This window comes from Dendrobates tinctorius, unplaced genomic scaffold (genome assembly GCF_039654945.1).
Source record: "Dendrobates tinctorius isolate UK_male_01 unplaced genomic scaffold, ASM3965494v1 ptg000241l, whole genome shotgun sequence".
NCBI lineage: Eukaryota > Metazoa > Chordata > Amphibia > Anura > Dendrobatidae > Dendrobates > Dendrobates tinctorius.
This window is the reverse complement of record NW_027361908.1, coordinates 14,179,207-14,202,562: the sequence shown is the minus strand read 5'-3', so window position 1 is coordinate 14,202,562 and position 23,356 is coordinate 14,179,207. Positions and strand designations below refer to the sequence as shown.

The 23,356-nt window shown below is 43.6% G+C and overlaps 1 protein-coding gene across 2 annotated transcripts in view; it reads left to right on the top strand.

Moving 5' to 3' along the window:
* MON2 (MON2 homolog, regulator of endosome-to-Golgi trafficking) overlaps positions 1-23,356 on the top strand; it is a 139,786-nt gene that overhangs the window by 92,969 nt on the left and 23,461 nt on the right. Inside the window, exons 26-32 of one of the 2 annotated variants that reach the window (XM_073556966.1) lie at positions 787-1,418; positions 3,383-3,526; positions 4,751-4,768; positions 5,057-5,185; positions 8,313-8,503; positions 9,800-9,860; positions 11,809-11,932. In XM_073556966.1, coding sequence (XP_073413067.1) covers positions 787-1,418; positions 3,383-3,526; positions 4,751-4,768; positions 5,057-5,185; positions 8,313-8,503; positions 9,800-9,860; positions 11,809-11,932 — 1,299 coding nt within the window. The remainder of the gene's footprint in view (positions 1-786; positions 1,419-3,382; positions 3,527-4,750; positions 4,769-5,056; positions 5,186-8,312; positions 8,504-9,799; positions 9,861-11,808; positions 11,933-23,356) is intronic. The other variant, XM_073556967.1, reaches the window with a different exon arrangement.

Sequence of the window (23,356 nt, the reverse complement as noted above, 5' to 3'; positions counted from 1 at the left end):
CTAGCAGAAAGTGCTGGAGGGCATGGTCAATGTGGTGACGCTAGTGCCTCCTCTCCCAGCGCTTTACTAACAAAGTGCTGGAGGGCATGGTCAGTGTGGTGACGCTAGTTCCTCCTCTCCCAGCGCTTTACTAACAAAGTGCTGGAGGGCATGATCAGTGTGGTGGCGCTAGTGCCTCCTCTCCCAGCACTTTACTAACAAAGTGCTGGAGGGCATGGTCAGTGTGGTGGCGCTAGTGCCTCCTCTCCCAGCGCTTTACTAACAAAGTGCTGGAGGGCATGGTCAGTGTGGTGGCGCTAGTGCCTCCTCTCCCAGCGCTTTACTAACAAAGTGCTGGAGGGCATGGTGAGTGTGGTGGCGCTAGTGCCTCCTCTCCCAGCGCTTTACTAACAAAGTGCTGGAGGGCATGGTCAGTGTGGTGGCGCTAGTGCCTCCTCTCCCAGCGCTTTACTAACAAAGTGCTGGAGGGCATGGTCAGTGTGGTTGCGCTAGTGCCTCCTCTCCCAGCGCTTTACTAACAAAGTGCTGGGCGGGAGGCATTATCAGCATGGTCACACGAGTCATATTTGTGCTTGAGAAAGGGGAGGTTTCCGACTTGCGGATGGCATGCACTTAATGCATTGTCTGCAGAACTTGACAGAAATGGACTGATTTCACTTTGAGATTGGTAATGTATTTTTATTGCATTTTTTTAGATTATAAAGAAACATTGAAGAAAAATACTTATAGCGGTGTTTCTGGAATATCCATTTTGATTACATTAATCTCCATTGTTTTTTAATGTAGGTGACTTTTCGAAGGCCTGGGATGTTCTGCTGGATCACATTCAGTCTGCAGCTCTTAGCAAGAACAATGAAGTTTCTTTAGCCGCACTCAAAAGCTTACAGGAAATTTTGCAGATTGTTAGCCCAACCAGAGAAATTGATAGGCCGGAAGCCCTGCCTGGCCTTTCAGTTACTGTCCCTGCTCTCATTGGACCGGTCACAGCTGCTGGTCCAGGTAGACCACTTATAAGAGCGGACTCTGCTGGAGAGAGACTTAACAGATACAATAGCTCCGAGCAGCAGCCCATCGCCATGGATGAGATTGAAGACTCCGCTCTGTGGTGGGCAGCCTGGAACACCTGGTATAGAATTGGTTCAGAAAGTACAAAGCCTCCAACTACATGTGACAAACTGACTTTTATCCCAAGTCAGCCGTTCCTCACAGCTTTAATTCAGATTTTCCCAGCTCTTTACCAGCACATCAAAACTGCTTTTAACATGGATGACCTACAAAAGCTTGGGCTTATATTACATGGGGCTGTGTCAGTGCCTATAAGCTCGGATGCCTCTCCTTTCATCCTCCCCTCTTATACTGAAGCAGTGTTGACAAGCCTACAGGAATCTGTGCTTACAGCGTTAGATGTCCTACAAAAGGTGACTGTCCGTCTCATTTTCACTTTCACATTTTTTGGCTTTTTCTTTCTTGCATGGCATCGAGTCATCCAATGCAGAAAGCAAACATTAAAACAAGTATGAAATAAAATGTTAAACTAACCAACTAATTAGAAACATTACATGCTTCATATAATACATTATGTTCTTATTTTACCCCTTATCGAAATATAACGTACAGTTGCATCATATACCGGCTCCTTGACTTTGATGTGGGTTCAGGAACTGAGCCTGCAAGTTTCCTGTCAGATGATGGCTGTAATATTCAGCCATGATCTGCCAACAGCCGCAAGTGAAACGCTACTACACCGGCAGCTGTTAACCTGTTAAATGCCGCTGACAATCTCTGACAGCGGCAATTACAGCATGGGCAGAGGTCACCTCATACTGTGCACAAATTTCCAACCCCCTTAATGATGGGGATCATGAGTTGCAGATCTGATGCAGCTATGACAGCTGGGGGTCTGTTGAAGACTCCCTTGCCTGTCATGACTGTACTGTGAATACCAGCTTGTCATCACATGATAAAAAGAATGGTATCATTCAAAAGCACAATTCATTCCCTAAAAAAAGTCAAGCCCTTGTACGACTGTTGACAAAAAAATAAAGTTATGACGCTCGGAAGATGGAGAGGAAAAAAAAAACAAAACGCAAAACTGGAAAATAGTAATGTTGGGAGGGGGGGTTAACACAATTAAATGTTCTTAGCACACATTTTGGTTAAATTATGAGCTCCCCTAGATAAATCATTTTGACGTGCAAACTGTTTAGTGTCTGCCAACTGTAGGCTAATACATAAGTCATTTCCATCTATGCCCTACTTCTTCCTTCCTACATCTAGATTGGCAAGAAGTAGAGGACAGTTGGAACAGTGTGACTGCAGGATCTAACGACACAGTTCTTTTGTTCGGTTACCATGGTGATGTATAGATCTGCATAGGAGCTTGATTACAAAAACCGTAGGGAATATTCTAAATCAAGACTATTTGCCAATTTAATTTTGTATGTATAGATTTGAAAACGGGTCTTTTAGTTATTTTTATTTTGGCAGTCAGACTTTCCTGCTTACAGAATTTTTTTGCGTTTCTGATTTTTGTTACCCTTCTTCCCAGAGCCATAACTTTTTTATTTTTCCATCAACAAGGCCATTTGAGGGCTTGTTTTTTGCGGGATGAGTTGTACTTTTGAATGACACCATTGGTTTTACCATATTGTGTACTCAAAAACGGGAAAAAATTCCAAGTGCAGTGAAATTGAAAAATAAAGTGCTATTCTACAACTGTTTTTTGGATTTTTGTTTACCATGTTCACCAAATACTAAAACTGACCTTCCATTATGATTCTCCAGGTCATTACGAGCTCATAGACACTAAACATGTACAGATTCTTTTATACCTAAGTGGTGAAAAAAACTCCAAAGTTTGTTTAAAAAAAATTGCGTCATTTTCCGATAACCGTAACGTCTCCATTTTTCGTGATCTCGGGTTGGGTGAGGGCTTACCGTATATACTTGATGGTCAGATCCCCTATATGTAGCAGAGTTGCTGACTTGCTATGAGTGCCGACCACTGTTCAAAACAGCTGATATGTGCCGGGAAAGATGTGGGCTAAGCGCCAGAGCCCACATCAAAGCGGACACAACATGCGCAGTACATGTCAAGAAGGGGTTAAACACATTTTCTACATAATGCATAGTAGAAGATGATAGTTAACTCTAATTAGTTTGTTTGTTTTTTATTTTAAAAAGCATGTAGTAGCCTAGTGACAAGATGCCCTAATTAAAAATAAAATTCACCCATGTGTCCATAATATTCCCATGCCAGGATAGCCCAGCAGACATGAAGGGGCTCCAATTCATCTCCATAATCCAAATACACCAACATGTATAAGATCTTCTGTTATGTTATGTAAGATTGTCCCTAATTTGTGTCTTTTCTTCCTTTTAGGCCATCTGTGTAGGTCCGGAAAATATGCAGATAATGTATCCAGCAATTTTTGACCAGCTGTCTGCTTTTGTCCAGTTTTCTTGTAAACCTCCTCAGTATGGCAAACTAGAAACCAAGCACATTGCTAATGCCAAATACAATCAGGTATGTATTATCGCGCCACTCTTGTGTGGATTTCTGTCTGATACTAATGACATTGTTACCTGCTTGTGATGTAGTGAGTATTTCCATTATACCGCACTCTTAACCATTAGTGTCACCATCACATAGTGTAACGTTGCTGCTTTTCCGGTTTTGTACAGCCCATCGTCTACTGCTGCAGTTTATTTCACCCTGCCCAGGCCCAGCGCTGTCTCCGCCTTTGCACCCAATGTCTGTTATTGTCTTTAGTGTCTCGTACTGTCAACTTGGGCAGTGCCAATGAGCTCAGCTGTCGACAGGTTGTCCATGTCGCAGACAATAATACGCATCTGGACTAGCACAAGAGGCTCAGTGGGGAAAGAGGTCTATGAATCTAATCTAGTTGCACATTGCATAAAATCCAGTATATCATAGTTTGGCATGTCAGATGGTGCAGTTGGTTTATGAATTCTGATGAGACCTCTTGTATGGTCAGCTCTAAAAGTCGAACATCGAGTTGATACCGATTTTATTGGACAAAGCTCCTTGAAGGGAACATTATGAAGCTTTAGGGCCTGCAGTTTTAATACATTGGTGGGTAGGATAGTGAAGAAACCAGTTCAAACTTCTCTTTGTGTCTACAGATGGTTTTTCCATCATTGACAAAGTCAGCTTTAATTCTTCTTGTAATTGAGTCAGGAACGGCTTTTAGGATGGTCTGATTCCCGGGTAGTGCTAGCGTCTCTCCATGTGGGTGACTGATGTCTCTTCTACTCTATGTCTCTTCCATGGCTCAAAACAGAGACGGGCATGGGGGTTGTGCTAGGCCAGGAAGATCCGTGCACTAGCCGGGAATTGTCCCATACTCTGTGTACCTAATTAACTTTCTCGGTGATGTAAAAGCCTATTGTTTCCCGAAAGGTTTTAATTTCTCTCTTCCTGCCATAGCCAACCATGTAATTAGTTTGGTATCCCTAGAGCACTTGACAAAATCCTTATATTTGTGGCTAGGTAAAATGAACAATTCTGCTTCTTCACTTGGTTGACTCTGTTAATTCAAGTCGCTGCAGTTAATTCCTTGGTTAACAAAAAATAAAATAAAAAATAATTAATTGACACTATGGTAATGAAGCACCATCAATACATTTGCATCGTTCTCTCATCTAAAATTAACATGTATGTGTCTAAATCTATCTGAATTAACTTCTCTCGTTCTGTTTATTCTGCAACAAAATGGAATCACAATAGATCCAACTTTTTGCACCGGTGAGTGACATTTCCATTTGCCCTGTCCTGACAAAAGAATAAAAAATGAATAAACTTCTAACAATAATGAATTCCTCCTACTGTACACTGGAAGACTGGCAATAGTATTTCCTTGTATGAAGATTTGTCTTACTTTCTTAGCGCATGCAAAGTGCTGCTTTCTGCTTTCCTTTTCAATGTCTCGGATGACCAGATCAGCAAGCATGCAGACAATGACCAGCTCCGATCTCTGCAAATTGTTTTCCTGACTATAGTCCTGAAATCTCACGTATAATGCTTTTATTCCAGGCAGAGTGGGTCGCCTTAAATTATGTACCGTTTGCTGAAAAATCCTTGGAAGTCGTGGTTGACCTGTACCAGAAAACAGCATGTCATAAAGCTGTGGTGAATGAAAAGGTTCTACAAAATATTATTCGGGTACGTATGATTGTGTTTGGGGCCAGGGGGTATTGGCCCTTTAAAGCGGTTGTTCAGGCGTAAGTATTTGACCTATGAGCATGATAGTTTATCAGTAGCAGATGGGTGGTGGACACCGGACTCCCACACCGATCAGCTGTCTTTGGCTCCATTCGGCGGCCAGATGTAAACACTTGAGCAGAGCTGCTGAGTGTAGCTCCACTCAGAGTGTAGCAGCTGCTGCTGGGTACTGCAGTGCTTCCTCAACTTAGAAGAATGGCTGTGCTGCAGCGGCTGCTACACTCCAAATGGACCTGCTCTCAGCATTTCCATTCAGTGTTTACGGTCATTGAAGCAAGAAACAGGTGATCGGTGGGGGAGCATGGGGTTGGACCCCCACTGACCTGATAATGATCTGTATTTAGGTCTACAAATTTCTAGGCATGGATAGGCCCTTTAATTTTAGTAATAGATATGAATCCCAGTGGTCGGATACCCACTAATCAGCAAATATGTGATATTCTCTTGTTATTACAGGAAAATAATTTTACCTACTAAAGAACTATTTCCACCTACCTCATTATTACACAGTCTGTATGACAAGCCAATGACTAATTCCTATTAGTGTGACATCAGTGAGTCCACTATTAGGGCTCTGACTATAGTGTATTGTAGCAATCAGTATGTCAGCCTCTTGATGTACCCAGCAGACACATGCTGGGGGTACGTAACAAAGTACAGACGGTGATCTTTTGCTGTGTGAGGCTATGTTTGTTCGTATTCCACCTTGCAGTCTGGGCCACTGGTTGTTCAGCCATAGTAAATTTGTATTTGAGGTGCAGAAATTGCGCATGGAGAGGGCTCCTCTATTTGCTAGCTCTTTACTGTGCGTAGTTCACCTATTTGTGTGTATCTCTAGCTGACGGGGCTGATTGACAGGCTTTACTCTAATAGGTGCTGTAAATATATTATTATAGAATAAACACATACTGAACGTAGCAATAGCTATATATCAAAGAAGTAAAGTTTAAACCAATTATATAGTAAATGATATGTAGTTGCTAGGTAAGTGAATGGTAGACAATTTGAAAATTTAAAAAAAACGAACAAAGAACCTCGAACTTATGGTCTATTAGGGAAATATAAGGATCAGTTGATGTTACAAATTAAAAATATATCTTTATTGAACAAAAAAATTAGTAAATGGTAGCACTACAACAAAAATGTGCCCGTACTTGGAATATAAAGTCAGTAATAGAAAAATAATATATATAATCAAGGGAAAACCACAGATAATGAATATATATAAACTATAGTCACGTACATATAAGCACAGAAATCAATAGTGAAGATAAATTCTGACATGATCCCTACTAAAAAATGAAGTTCATAAAAGAATCTGTGTGTATATTAGGAATTAAGAGGGCAGGGTTATGCAAGAGATTAGCCTGCAGTAGTACATAGAAAAAAGCAGTAGAAGACACAATGCATGCAAGTGGATGCTCTGAGCACAAAGCTAATAGCAATATGGGGTGGTAGGCAGCAATATAAGATAAAGTGCAAGTTACAATGGTGCAGTAATGGCAGCTAAAGAAAGATAACAATGGCTCATACCTAGTTGGTCCGCCAGTCCAAGTACAGCTCACACCCCGACACGCGTTTTGGAACTGAGCCCTCCGGACTTATTATAGAAGATTTAGGATCTTGGAGTTTTAAAGGAAAGCTAGTTTTCCCCTATATAAATTATATTGGCCATCTTTAAAAGCCATGCATCAGTCTCTGTATAAGATCCCAGCTGCCCCACATACTGAAGAAAAGACCTTTTATAATTGCCCCACGCCATGTGCTAAGCGGCGCAATCCAGTCTGATGGGCATCTCTGGACTGTTGGCGCCTCCTCTGTCCCCACAATCGTTGTCCTCCTGCCTTGATTCATGTGACTGACCACCTCCCTACAGCCTGTTGTGCCTGGGCAGCTCTTGTTACCTACTGGAACAAATTGTAGAGGAAATCGGCGCAATAGGGTCTTATCCGATGGATAAAAAACGAATCCGTTCAGATTGCACTAACCTGATAGATCTATAAATAGGACACATAGATCTTATTGAGGAAATCGGCTCCAGCAGATCCACGGGTCCGCAAGTGACCATATCAGATATGACAAAATAAAGCGTTTGTGGATGTAATCTGCACTGCTGAAATCGATGTAGAAACGGGATATCCAGATGAAAGTTGGTTGTTCAACGCATTTCAAAGTTCAAATAACTTCTTCCTCAGGACATAACCACATATATACCATATTTGAAATTTGAAACGCGTTGAATAAACAACTTTTATCTGGACATCCCGATTCTACATCGATTTCGGCAGCACGGATTACATCCACAAACTCTTTATTTCGTCATACTTGTTACCTCCTGTGAACGTGCGAGTGTTGCACAGACTCTTTGGATAACATAGGTGAAAGCAGAGAGATCAATGAGGGCAGGCGAAACCAGGATTTCGGAGACAGAAGGCACAAGCACAGACCCCTTTTAAGGGGGACCTGTCCTGTGTAAAATGGTATCAGGTGTGCAGGTAGGATGTTATAGAGCAGCGGCGGCTGATCAGATCGATAAACATTTTTGTTGGAAAAGTTTCTGTAAAACTTATATTTTCTTCATTGAAATCCCTGTGTTTATATGGATATGAAATGGGTGGTCCTATTCAGTGATTGTCAGCTTTCTCTGCAAGCACAGTGATACAGCGAAGACTGTCAATCACTGTTAAGCCCACCCTCTGGACTCGTATGCATACCACTTTCAGGGATTTAAATAAATGAAAAGTTTTTTTCCCACTAAATGTATATGAATCTGCTCAGCTTTACCTTCTCTATTCCTTGGTGTCCACAGATCGGACTGCTGCGCTTCAACAAGGTGACCCCGGTTCCCTTTAAGATAAACGGCAATTCAGTAGATGTGAGGACTCTATTAACCACTAGGTGTCAGTAAGCACAGGTGCCATATCTCTGTGCTGAAGCAGCAGATAAACCCCACAGGCTTTTCACAGGCTATGTAATATTATGATAAGTGGTAAAAGAATACTGTTGGTTACATTGCTCCGTATTCTACCTCTGAAATAAATACATAATTTTCTCCTTTTTTTTTCAGACTCTAAGGGTTCCGCTAAGCCTAAAATATGCTTGCCCGTCAGAAAGCACCTGGAAGTTGGCCGTATCCTCCCTATTGAAGGTCCTTTCAGTCGGGTTACCAGTTGCACGACAACATGCGTCTTCTGGAAAGTTTGAGAGCATGTGGCCAGAGCTGGCCAATACTTTTGAAGACTTTTTATTTACCAAAAGGTAAAGTCTGTACTAGATGTTTATTGTGCGAGTGCCATCATCTGAAAAGAAAAGAACGAAACAAAGCTGCAAAATAAATGAGATTTCTACAATCTCATCAAAAAGTGGGTTTGTCATTCTTGCATCTGTTAAGATGTCCTTTATTTTTATATATAAAACCATATATGTCAATTCTTCAGCGTTTTGCTGAGTTTTTTACCAGTCTAGTTGAATGCATTAAAAACGCTTGTAATGTGCGTAATGTTTTTTCTTCTAACACCACTGAAAAAAAACTATGACCATACTGAAGGCACATTCATATGTCTGCTGCAGATCAGTCTGATCTCGGACCGCAATACCCAGACTGACCACTGCTCTCCCGACACGAGTGTGAAATATGACGCTCAGGTCGGGAGACCCGCGGCAGTCCATGCATTGCGATCCGACATCCACGGACGACTACAGGAGCCACAAAGCTTTTGTCAGCACATTTAGGTTTGGTGAATGTCTCTGATGTCATTTTTCGTTATTACACTTTATTGCAATCCCAGTCACTTTTTTTTATACTATAAGAATGATTTCTGTGGGTGATTATTATTGGGAAAATTATCTTTTTGAAGGCAGACCTATATGTTGCATTTTAGTGATGCTTTTGTGGATTTTTTTCACTATTGACTTGAATGAGGTTGTGTTGCCATTAAACAGTCGGTCATATCCGTGAAGGTTCCACAGGTTGGCATGCCACATCCTTGCCATATATATTACTCTTACAAGTGACAAAACCCCTTTAACTGTCAATGGTAGTCAGTCGCGTTTGTAATTCTGGAGTTGTCAGCATTTTGTAGTCAGCTCGTAAAGAAGCACAGACGATGCATAGTCGCCACCATATTCCATATACTACATCTGTACAATTACCTGAGTGTTTGTGCTTGCAGATGTCTCTACCGCCCTACATTTTGCGGGAAAGACATCTGCTTTACGAAGTATAAATCCGGTCTAGAAAAGAATAAAAAAAAAAAAAAAAAAAAAGAGTGGTAAGTTATGTAACCGGTAACCTACAGCACGGCAGGCTGTTATTTTAGATCTTGTAGTGCGTGACTACTAGCCGACTTTTTTTGGGGGGACTATGAAGTATTTTAATATGGTTTCTAGTACGAGAGGTAAAGCAGGGCGTGTGAAATGATGTCCACACAAAGGGTTGGATTGGGATCTCCTACGTATGCATAACTTTGAAATGTTATTCCGCACAAAGCATCACTTTCCTTCCTGGAACTGCCGCTGGAGTAATACTGTTTTCCCCATGTTTTCTTTTTCTAGCTCACCTCCAGATAATCTTTCAATTGAAGAGTTTCAAAGAAACGAGAGTATTGATGTAGAGGTGAGTGGAGCAAGAAGAGAGCGCTCTCTTTGAAATCCCATCTGGGTGAGGAGGGGAAAGAAAAATGCCAATATTCTCCTGCCGGTAACTCCAGCAAACACATGTCGTGGGCAAATAAATGAAGCTGCTGCCTGCAGTAACCATATACATACTGGATTATGATGTGCATTAGGGGCATTCCATGGTAACTTTGTTACATTCACAAGCCAAAAACTGAGTTAATAATGGCTACAGATTGTTCTTTGAAGGCAGGCACAAAATGAGTGAATGTGTATTGTACATTAAACTATTTTCAATAGATTTCAACACAGATTTTTCAAGAATACAAAATACAGTGTTATTACTTGGTAACTTGCGTTACAACACACTGTAGTAACGTTACAAAGCTGATGGTAACGTACGTTACAATACCATTACTTCATATGAGAACTAGTAAACTTATTGTAACGTAAGTTACTAACTGTGTTGTAACGTAAGTTACCATGGAATGACCCATTACATAACTCGGTAGCAGTTTCTTATTCACCTGATCATTGAGTATGTGAAAAACCAGCTATATTCTGCCAAAGGTGTGCCTGAAGACACTGCCAGGTACACTGGGCATATTGCATTTCAGTAGTGCTTGGTGACAATTTTCTTAACCAAATAGAGAAAAGTATTCAATTTCTTTAAGAAATTTGAGCATGAATATAAGCATTTTGCTTATCAGGGGTCTGGTGAATTGTTTTGCTCAGTTTTTCCAGTCTGATGGATGGCAGGGGCACATGAGCTATGCCCTTGCCATCCGCAAGCAGGAGACTGTTACACACAGCCCGGCTCCTGCTGCAAATACTGAGACCAGTTATAATGCCAATCTTTGCACTTCAACCCCTTACATGCCGCTATCAGTAGTGACCATGGCATGTGAGAAATCCGACAGGGAGATCGCTCCCTCTGCGAGCCCATCGGCGCCCATTGCAGCTCACTCACTGGGTGACAATGGCCTTCCTGCCTGCCATATCCCTCAGCCAATCAAATCCTGCCAGGGCAGCGATTAATCAGCTGTCAAAGACTGACCTTGGAGGTAATGCACTGTACTACACATTTACTGAAGTGCATCAATGCAGTCAAAGGACGTAGACCGGCGATCCTCTCAGCTTGTCCTGCAAAAATAAGTAACAAGTTATGGCTCCTAGAACACAGCATTAGAAAAGTAAGAACAAAAAAATGGCTTAGCATAATGGCCAAAACTGGCTGTGACGCCTAGAGGTTAAAGGTAGCAATGAACGTGCAGTCCAATCTGCAGGCAGCATGGTATAGAGCAGGTGAAGCTGAGCAGATTGATACCGTATATAGTTTTGAGAAAACATTCAGTATAATTTGTGCTTTCATCATTTATCCCGCTGCTCTTTCTGGTACTTTGTGTCCAGTGGGTGGAGTCCTATGAGTGACTGACAGCTGTCTCTATATGCACTCTTACACAAAGAAAGCTGTCAGTCACCGATGGGACCGCCCACTGGACCCATCATCTCAGAGCAGAGATTTAGATTATTAAAATACAGGGTCTTCTGTATCTTTTCTCAAAAAACTATATATCAATCCATTCAACTCCTCCTGCTCTCTATAACATGCCATGACTTTTCTCTTGATTACATATACGTCCGAAGGTGGGGACAGTGATGCCAATACCACATATCTTACTCCTTTTAGACTGGAGTACAATTTATGGCTTAGGAAATGTTACGACTCGTCATGAAATGGACAAAGCTGTGGCGTCACATCTCCACCATGCCCCCATTTTGGCAGAGCTGGGAGAAACTGGCCAAAAAATGCAACATTTTTGCACAGATCCAAATTGCGCAAAAATGTTGAAACTTTTCAAAGAAATTTTTGACAGAATTCGGGCAAAATTGCTATGATGAATTGGGGCCATTGAGTTTTCCCGACATACACTTTTTTCTCGTTTTAGGTTGTCCAGTTGATTAGTTCAGAGATACTGCCATATGCCAACTTTATTCCTAAGGACTTTGTTGGTAAAATCATGACCATGCTTAATAAAGGCTCTATACACTCCCAGTCGTCTTCATTTACTGGTAAGTTTACTAAAAATATACAGCTTTCTTATCTGTAGCAACCCTGGGAAACCTGTATCTTTTTGATATTCCTAAAACCTGAGCATAAAAAAGCTGCCATCACACAAACATTTCTTACTTTATTCAAAGGATATGTGATAAATGTATGATCAGAGCAGAGTCCAACCTATTGATCTTGAGAAGTGGGGTTCTTAACTACTGCGTGAATGGATGTGTGGAATGAGTAAAATGTAAATTGCTCTATTATTCTATAAACTACTGACAACATGTCTCCGAATTTCCAAGCACTAAATTCTGTTTTTATTTTCAGAAAATGAGAAATGGTCAAAATAACTAAAGATGCAGTGCTTGCAAACCTCAAATAATGCAAAGAAAACAAGTTCATAATAATTTAGAAACAACAATACTAATGTTTTAACTCAGGAAGAGTTCAGAAATCAATATTTTGTGGAATATCCCTGATTTTTAATCACAGCTTTCATGCATCTTGGCATGCTTTCCACCAGTCTTTCACACTGCTTTTGGGTGACCTTATGCCACTCCTAATACAAAAATTTAAGCAGTTCTTTGTTTGGTGGCTTGTGACTACCCATCTTCCTCTTGATTACTTTCCAGAGGTTTTCAATGGGGTTCAGGTCTGGAGATTGGGCTGGCCATGATAGGGATTTGATGTGGTGGTCCTTCATCCACACATTGATTGACCTAGCTGTGTGGCATGGCGCATTGTCCTGCTGGAAAAAACAGTCCTCAGAGTTGGGGAACATTGCCTTAGCAGACGGAATCAACTGTTTTTCCAGGTTAACTTTGTATGTGGCTTGATTCATACGTCCTTTGCCAAGATTAATCTGCCTGATTCCAGCCTTGCTGAAGCATCCCCAGATCATCACCGATCCTCCACCAAGTTTCACAGTGGGTGCAAGACACTGTGACTTGTACGCCTCTCCAGGTCTCCGTCTAACCATTAGACGACCAGATTTTGGCCAGAGCTGAAAATTAGACTCATCAGATTACCTTACTCCAGTCCTCTAGGGTCCAATCCTTATGGTCTTCGGCAAACGTCAGCCTGGCTCTCCTTTGCTTCTCATTGATGAAAGGCTTTTTTCTACCTTTACATGACTTGAGCCCTGCCTCTCTGAGCCTGTTACGAACTGTTCTTGCCGTGCACTTCATCCCAGCTGCCATTTGCCATTCCTTTTGTAGGTCACTTGATGTCATCCTGCGGTTGCTGAGTGACATTCGAATAAGATGATGGTCATCCTGGTCAGTGGAGGGTTGTTTTCGCCCTCTGCCAGTCTGTAGCTTTGTCACCAAAGTCTGCTGCTTGACCTTGTTGTAATGGATTGCCGTCTTAGAAGTTTTAAGGATGGAGACAACATGATGCTCACTGTATCCCTCTGCTAGTAAACGCAGAATTGAGCCCTTCTTTTCCTCACTCGAGACTCTTCTTTTCAACTCCTTTGGCATGATTAAGTTATTTTTTCATTCCTATTACTTTTGGGATGTTACTAGCACTTGTTTTGCCATCCAGCTTATCCTATTTCAAGAGGATTGTGAACACCACAGCAGGGTTTTTTATACTTTCCTTCGTTAAACAAGATTTGGTTCAGGTGATCATCTAATCAGAATCACATTAAGTAGAATGAGGTGTACTCTAGTTGTAATTCAACTGACACTGGAATGGAGTGGCAGTCAGACATGTAGAGAAGCTGATTTTTATAAAACTGTGCAGTGGTCTCTTAATTTTTGCCAGAGCTGTATTTTGTTTGTTGAAATGACACTCAAGGGGGTTTCTGTGACTATTTTATTTTATTTTTAATGGTATTAAGACCACCTACCTGATGCCAGCTCAGAGCGGTCACCAATCATTTCTGCCGGCGATTCTGCTAATTCACATCAACAGAGCAGCTCTTTCTCTTCTAGGCTGCTCTGTCGAGTGGACAAGATTGCCAGTGTCATGCTGATAGTTATGCAGCGGAAATCCTGCTTTCAATCAGCATGACGAGTAGTCACGTCCCGTCAACAGAGTAGAGCGGAAGGAAAAGAAGCAGCTGCTCTGTCAACGTTACGTTGGTGGAATCCGCAGAGTCGCCAGCTGGAGCACTCTGACTGCTCTGAACCTGTAGAGATCAGGGCGAGTCACAACACATAGGTAGTTAGCAGTTACCTGTATGTTAGTTCTTAGGCCCATAGTAAAAAAAAAAAAATAAAATAGTCTTGGATAACCTCTTTCATATACCTGTCACTTGACACAGTGTTTGTGTTTTTTTTTTTTTTTTTCCCCAAAATCCTGTTTTGCGTATTCTCTTTGCAGGGTGTATGGCCGTGTACTGCAGGTATAGCAGACTGCACATCACATCGCTGGCTGCAGCGGTTGTAGGGAATATTAGGGCCTAGTTCTGGTTACTTCCCATGAGGGTTTGCAGCTAGCATGCAAGTTCTACATACCTCTGGATAAGATCTGTATACATTCTGCAACTCATATACATATATTTTTTTTTTTAAGACTAATGTTCAACGTTTTTAAGGGATTTTTGACTTTTGGTGCTAAAAAGCCGAAAGAACTATTAATAAAAAAAAAAACACATTTTCAGTTATTCACCAAATTCATGAACCTCAGTAAATCTGAGTCTGGGCGGCAGTGTATATAGCAGTCACACCGATGGTTGTGATTAAAAAATGAGCACTTTTTGTAATATTTCGTCATAAATTTTGCTTTTTTTTTTTTACATCTCAACCCAATGTAGGCAAATATCTGTAGGTTGCGTATATAAGGGAGAGATGGAGGAGATTTAGACCGGCTTGTTGATGTGGTTGGAACATTCCGTATGCATAGTTCTACATAGATATTTGTTTTTCATTTACTCTGTGCTCGCCAGGCTTGACACTGGCATTCTTACCTTAAACTTCCAAGGCAGGAAGCTTGCCAACATGCTAATAAGAGATCGGTTTTACTGCTCGGTAAGAGCACCCTGCCCCTGCACCCTGTTATTCATGTTCCTTTTGTTGTTACATAGTGTAACAAGCACCGCACAGAGCAAAACCTCGAAATATTGCTTTCGACTTTATGGCAGGTCCTGTTTAAATAAAGTAAGCTTGATGTGGTTTCCTCAATGAAAAAAAATAACAAGCTGCTAAGGCAATTGGTCAAGCAGATTTCACCCGAGCGGCTTTCCAGGCAAGGGTGTGACTATACGAGTCACTATGAGAATTCCGATATTGCCGCCTATGTGTAAGTTTGTTAGAATTCCCTCTCTAATATAAATAAACTGCCGTATGAAGCAGAAAGGAAATGAGCGATCAGTAGTTTTCTCTGTCCATTAAATAGTCCAGCTATGTGTATTTGATAGTTTGGCCATGATTTATTATTTTATTCTGGGGTTTAGGCAGGCCATCATTTCCCGAATCATGCCACTGAACCGTAGTACATTACCGGTTCAGGCCAAGGGGATTTTGTACCTTACAGACCAAATACGGTTATTTGCACTTAGCATTGCCTTCAATTCAAGGGAATTTGTCAGCAGTTTTTGCTATGTAATGTTAGGACAGGAAGAAGTAGGGGTTAAAACACTGAATTTAGTTGTGCATCACATGTCAGGCTGAGTGCTGTTGTATAGTTACTCTGAAGACGTTATCATCTGGTGATTATCATTGCTGAGCTACAGCAGTGTGTGCATGTAAGTCCGACTGCCCCCTCCTGTAGCTCACTGCCTATAGACATTGTACATGCAGAGCCTGGTGTGGGTGGGTTTGGCTTTCTCAACTCTGCTGCATTCTACATCTGAATGTGTCAGAAGCGCTGCACCCAGTAAAGTAAGAGATACATCTTAGGATTCAGGGTCTCTTACATCAGGCTGCTCTTAGATGAGATAGCAAAAACCTGCTGACAGATTCCCTTTATCAGTTATATATTTATTATCAACGAGATATTTGTAACATTTTTTTTCATGACCAGTTCAGGTAGCCTTTTTTGAACGTTTTTAGCAATATCGCTTATCACAGAAAAAGCATCTTTATGAACTGAAAAAAAAATAAAATCAACATACTCTAAAATATATATATAGAGTATGTTGATTTATAAAGAATTGTTCAGTCCTGAGGTCAGAATCATTTTTGGTTTTAGGTGAAAATAAGTCCTGCATACAACTGAATCAACTCCCTTAACCCCTTTACCCCCAAGGGTGGTTTGCACATTCATCACCGGGCCAATTTTTACAATTCTGACCACTATCCCTTTATGAGGTAATAACTCTGGAACGCTTCCATGGATCCCGGTGATTCTGACGTTTTCTCGTGACATATTGTACTTCATGATAGTGGTAAAATTTCTTTCATATCACGTGTTTATTTGTCATAAAAACGGAAATTTGGCGAAAATTTTGAACATTTCGCAATTTTCCTACTTTGAATTTTCATGCCCTTAAATCACAGAGATATGTCACATAAAATACTTCATTTCCCACATGTCTACTTTACATCAGCACAATTTTGTTACCAAATGTTTTTTTTGTTGGCAAGTCATGTTTACACCTTTTTTTTTTTTTTTTTTTTTTTTTTTAGGGACCACATCACATTTGAAGTCACGTTTGAGTATTTTCTTATGGGACCACATCACATTTGAAGTCACGTTTGAGTATTTTCTTATCATATAGACCCCCAAAGTGACACCATTCTAAAAACTGCACTCCTCAAGGTGCTCAAAACCACATTCAAGAAGTTTACTAACCCTTCAGGTGCTACACAGGAATTTTTAGAATGATTAAAAAAAAAAAAAGGATTTACCGTATTTTTTCCATCATACGTGAAGGCACCGCGAGAGAGGGGATCCGCCCAACGAGGACAGGAAACCTTCAAGATAAAAGGGGCGGCTCCTCTCTCCGCATCAATTGGTTTCCTGTCCTCGATGGGGAACCCTCAAGATGAAGTCTCTTGAAGAAAGAAGAGGATGCCTGGGTCGGATGGTTACTGGCAGGCACCGGTTTGCTACATCCGTCACCAGGTACTGGCAGTCGCCTCGGGGGCCATGTATTCCCATGCCCCCCCTGAGCAAGTGCATGGCCACAGCCCATGAGGCAAATGCCCGGGTGAAGTTAGAACCTTGGAGGCCACATTGGGTGTACCCTCCCTGATGCCGACATACCCCATAGAAGTCCACGGAGGCCACTTTCTGTGCTCCCTTCCTGTTGACATTTGGTGGCCATGAAGCCCTTGAGGCACATTGGTGCCCGGGCAGATGTAAAACTCCTCTGGGGACCCTTTGGGGATCCCTCCCTGTCGAGCACAAGCCGGACACCGTGGACTGCCCTGGGAAAAGAGTACCTGCAAACAGTGGTGGCCAGGGCAGTGTTGAGGCTTCCTCCTGAGACCAGGTCCATGGGGGCCGCAGGTATGAGGGCAGCAGCAGCGGGTGTTATGATGGCGTGGGGGCGCCGCAACAGGTGCTCAGTGAACGCGGGCGCACACCGGAAGGGAAGCTGGGTGCATGCAGCTGTGGGACACCTGGGAGCAGGCAGCCATTAGCGGGAGCGCGCACCGGAAGCAGGCACGCGCTGGAAGTAGAAGCCGGGACACGCATGGCGGGTGCACCCGGACATGTGCCAGCAGCTGCAGGGCCAGAAGTTTGGGCGCGCTCAGATGACAGGATGCGCGCACCGAAGGTAGCACAGGGGGCGCACACCGGAAGTGGTTGCCAGTGCGCGATCCTGGAGCCGGAGGCGCGCACAGACACGGCATAGTACAACGCTGTTTGATTGCCGGAGGCGTTCACAGACAGAGACAGCGCACATGCAAGGCAGGAAGCGCAGGTGGCCGGCAGGTGCAGGATCAACCAGGTAATCAATCAAAAAAAAAAAAAAAAAAATGGGGTAATGCTGTCAGAAGTGCTGGCATAGGTCACCAGCCATTCTAGGTTGAAGGTGACTGCTCTCATCTGGAAGCAGCAGCAGCTAAGCAGCTTGTAAGATTGAGAGTCTTTCACCAGATCACTTACAGCCGCACCAGGAGGTGCAGGAGTGGCGGTCTCGCTTTGATGAAAAGAGCCAGACGCGCCATACCAACAGTGGAAGCCGCTCGGGACAGCGTACGGGCGGATCGTCATGGTTTTAAAAAAAAAAAAAAAAAAAGGAGGTCCATAGTCTCGATGGGAGACAGTGAACAGACCAGACGACCACCTGATCCGGTACCCGTCCTGTGACGCGTCCGAGTGGTGAGTGAGCTTCGAGAAAGTCCAGTACGATAATGTCTGTTCTCTTTCTCTCCCTCTCTCTGTTTTCTCATCTCTCCCCTCTTTTTACATATATTGGTGGGGTAAGAGCATTGGAGGACCCTAAAAAAGGGGTAAATAAAAAGCTAAGAATAAGGAACGTTCCTTATGCAAAAGAATCCCTTAGGAATAAGAGACTGTTTCAGGGCTGTATTGATAAAACCGTAGCGGAGGAGACACCCTCTTTGCTGAGAGCCTGAGATCCCTGGTCTAATCAGAAGTCTAAGTCAATAAGGACTTTGCCGGTAGCAAAGCAAGGGATAGGCCAGCCCCTCATTGATCTCTCAGGAATTCCACAGGATCAGAGGAGGACTCCGTTAAATCTCGCTACTCAGAAAGTAGCTCAGATGAGAAGGATACATTCCTAGTGGAAACTACAGTACAGACAAGCTTATTAAAGCAGTCCGGCCTACCATGGGGCTGGTAGATGAGAAAGCAGAAAGCCATAGAACTCATGTTCGACAGCTTGCTATAAGAAAAACGTAAAGCCTTCCCTATTAACTAACAGTGGCAAGGACTCACTAGAAGGGAATGAAAAAAAACAAAGAAGAAATCCCAGATAATTCCCTGAAAAGGAGGTACCCCTTTGAGGAAGAGACATCCTCATCCTGGCATGAGGCTCCAAAGATTGATGTAGCAATCTCAAAGGTCTCCAAAAAGTCCTCCCTGCTCTTTGAGGATTTAGGTTCCCTGAAAGAATCTCTGACAGAAAATTGTCTTAAAGCAGCCTGGGAGGCCTCGGCTGGGGCACTAAGGCCACCCATTGCGGCCACGTGTGTGGTTAGATCCATTAAGATATGGATTAGTAACCTGGAGAATCAGCTAGAGGAAAGAGCCCCCAGAGAGACTATCCTAGAGGCAAAACCGGCCATAAGACCAGAGGCAGTTTTCCTAGCTGAGGCTTCAGCAGAATCTAGCAAGGCTAGCGGCAAAGCCAGCAGTTTTGGCTATTGTGGGACGCCGTGCAAGATGGCTTAAATGCTGGCCGGGGGACACACAGGCAAAGATGTAACTCTACTCTTTACTGTGTGAGGGAAATTTCCTGTTTTGGACAGGCATTGGATGAGGTATTAGGAAAAGCCGACAAAAAAAAAGAGAGATTTCACCAAAAAACAGCCATTTCAGGCCTTTTCGGCGCTCCTTTCAGAAGAGCTAGAAGTCCAGGAGACGGCAATATAAGGATCGAGACAAACAACTCTGACAAGCGATCCAAAGGTGGGAGAGGCGTCTACTTCAGCAAGCCCTCCAAAGACACCAAAAAACCCTCCCAGTGACAGGCCTTCTCAGGGCACTTCCTCCCAGCTTGGGAGAGTATCTCGTCCAGCACCTAGATCCTGCAAATTATGGGACCAGGTTGGGCGTTAAGGTTCCACCACTGACCTCCATGAGGATATATGCAGTCCTCTCAAGAAAGACAGTCTGGAAGGGGAAGTATCACTCCTAGACAGACGTATCCTGGAAGAGATTTTGGTAGAAGGGCAGAGTTTTACTCCCCCAACCCCCCCCCCCCCCCCCTTTAAAAAAAAAAAAAAAAAAAACACCCCAGACATGTCCTGGAAGACAATTATAAATCTGAAAAGACCTCAACAGTTATGTGATAATCCTGTCTTCCGAGATGGAGACTATAGGGTCAGCAGTGCAACTCCTCCTTCCTCAGTGTTATATAGCAGTCCTGAACCTCAAGAACGCTTATCACCACATTCTGATCCGGCAATAAGGCCGCAAATGTCTGCGTGACAGTCCAGATGGGGTCTCAGTGGCGTCACTTTCAATACAGGGCTCTGCCCTTTGGAATAGCAATAGCCCTCGAGTTTTCACAAGATTAATCGCAGAAGTCACAGCGCACCTCAAAGAAAAAAGATACTCTGGTGATACTATATCTGGACAACTTCTTGATAGTGGGAAGAAATCCCCTTTACTGTCAAGAACAAGTCAGAATAGTGATGGAAACACTACAGACGCTGGGATGGCAGCTGAACCTCAAAAAATCCAAACTGGAACCAGTAATGATCCAGAATTTCTTGGGGTTAACAGTGGACTCAGTGGAACAGGAGTATCACCTACCAGAGGAAGAAAGGGAAATAAAAGTCAGAAATGACTCTGTGAGGGACCATGTCGGTGTTGAGGTCCTTCACCTCCTGCATACCAGCGGGAAAGGGGCCCAGTTCCACGCAAGGGAACTGTAAGGATGTGTACTGCAGAACAACCTGGAACTTCAGGGACGGTTAGAGCAGAAGCTCACCCTCCCGGACTCTGTACTCCAGTCACTCAGATGGTGCTACAGATAGTCCTCTCCGAGAGGAGTACCCTGCACACACACACACACAGCCTCCAAGGTAGTCACAACGGACGCCAGTCCTGGGGATGGGGAGCCCACCTAGACATTGTCTCCAGGATTCCTGGACCTAGGAGGAAAGAAATCTATCCTCAGACGATTAAGAACTTCTAACATTCGAAAAAGCGCTAAAGGAATTGTTACCACACTTAAAGAGGACACCATGTGAGAGTCCTATCGGACAACCAAGCAGTGGTTGCATATGTAAACCACCTGGGAGACACCTGTTCTCAGTCCTTGATGCATTTAGTCACCGACCCTTTTAGGCTGAAGGTGACAGCTCTCGTCAGAGGGCCTCCGCTAAGCAGCTTGAGGCCGGATCATGACTGGCAGAACACCAGTTCCTCTCATTATCAGCCCTGCATAGCCGAGGTGTAGACAACCTGAAGGCAGACTTTCTGAGCAGGAACCACTTGAGGTAAGGAGAATGGTGCCTAAAAGAGTCCATTTTTTAACGGATAGTGCACATGTGAGGGAAAACCCTGTATAGATCCCTTCACCTCAAAAGTCAACAGGAAGGTTCAAAAATTCTGCTCCCTAAGTCCAGCAGACAAACTGTTGGCAGTAGACTCCTTCAGGATAGAGTGGACATCAGGTCTCCTGTACGCCTTTCCTCCAATATGCCTCAGCGGTTCTAAGGAAGATCAGGGGGGACAGAGCCAGAGTGATTATGATAGCTCCTTTGTGGCCGAAAAGACCATGGTTCTACTGGCTGAGAGTGATGTCAATGACGGACCCATGGGTGCTCCCAGAGAACCACGACCTTCTAACACAGGGTCCCTTCAATCACCCTCAGTAGTCTGGGCTGCATTTGTCAGCCTGGAATTCATAAGGTCACTACTAGAGAAAAAGGGATTCTCTGCAGGATTTATATCCACCTTACTTAGTAGCAAAAAAAACAGTGACTACAAAAGTATATGGGAAAAATTCTTATCTACCTCAGGCCATACGGGAAGGGGAAGTCCCGATAGTGGTAGTACTGGAAATTCTGCAGAAAGGTTTAGGGTTGGTGTTAGCTGTCAGTACCCTCAAAGTACACGTCTCAGCCCTGGAAACCATATTCAACTGTGACCTGGCAAACAATAGGTGGGTGGCCAGGTTTATCCGGGCCTGTACTAGAGCTGACTCTGTCCCGTCCCCTACTCCTCCTCCTTGGGATCTAAATTTAGTCCTGTCATCTCTGACAGAGAGTCCGTTTGAACCACTAAACACAACATCAGATAAAGATTTTAACATCAAACAGCCTTATTAATGGCGCTCACATCGGCTCGTAGGTTGCGGATTTACTAGCATTATCAATAGACGCTCCCTACACTCAGGCCATGGGCGATAGAGTTGTGTTAAAATTAGATCCAGCACACCTTTCCAAGGTGGTATCGAAATTCCATAGGGCTCAGGAGATAATCTTCCCATCCTTTTGTCCTAACCCTAACAACCAGAAAGAGGAGAGGCTTCATTGCCTAGATGTGAGGAGATGTCTCCTGTGGTATTTCAAGGTAACGAGACCTTGGAGAAAACAGAGGACCTTGTTTGTCTCATTCCAGGGGGCAAGGAAGGGCCATAAAAGCCTCTAGACAGACTATAGCTAGATGAGTGAGAAAGACCATTATGCCAGCATATAGCAGTGCAGGCAGGGCTATTCCAGAAGGTATAAAAGCCCACTCCACGAGGGCCATGGCGACTTCCTGGACGGAGAGCGCAGACGGTCTCATTGACCAAATCCGTAAGGCGGCCACTTGGTCCGCTCTGTCTACCTTTTGTCAAACATTATAGGTTAGACCTATTTGCTACCACTGATCTCACATTTGGGAGAAGAGTATTACAAGCAGTGATCCCTCCCTAAGAGAATACAAATCTCTAACTCTCTTGTGGTGCTGTCATGTATGATGGAAAAACACAGATATTATATACCTGGTAATGTGTGTTTTTCATGAGACATGACGGCACCCTTATATTCCCTCCCTATTGATCACATCATTAGTTGGGTGCGTTATTAGCATTATACACTCCCTTGGGTGTTGGAAATTTAATAGTGTAAAGGATGTATTATTTATATGTACACTAACCTACAGAGTTCCTCTCGGGCTCTGTAAAACTGATGCGGAGAGAGGAGCTGCCCCTTTTATCTTGAAGGTTTCCTGTCCTCGTTGGGCAGATCCCCACTCTCGTGGTACCGTAACATCTCATGAAAAAACATATTACCAGGTATGTGATACCCGTGTTTTTGGACTATAAGACGCACCGGACCATAAGACACACCCCAAATTTTGGGGTGGAAAATGGCAAAAATAAGATTTCTATAAAATGGGGGTCCATCTTATTGTCCGAATTTAAGGTATCTTACCTGGGCGCTGGTGATGGTAGAGCGAGGTCACAGGATGCATGGTCCCTTCCTCAGGAAGCCAGCGGCAGCAGAAGTGGGGCAATGCTCCAGTCACGGGGAATCTCCCAGCAGTGCGATGCTGTGTGTTCGGTGTCGGCGGTGAGGCAGAGCAAAGTGCTTTGCATGGAGCAAGGTTCCTTCCTCAGGATGCCAGCGGCAGAAATGTGGCGATGCTGCGGCCCAGTGTTCACGGTGAGCAGACCAGAGTGCATCAATGGGTTCTCGGAGGCCATTGTCCTGAGGCCGTGCGTGCGTAAATTGAGATCTTGGCAGCCTTCGGCTTCAGGAAAATGGCCGCCGAGATCTCAATCTGCACACGCACGGCCTCCGGTGGCCATTTTCTTAAAGCTCACAGCCTCAGGAAAATAGAGCGCGAGAGGTCAGCAGAGATCTCAAACCATGCATACACTGGCTCCGGTGGCCCACTGCTTCAGGACAATGGCCGCA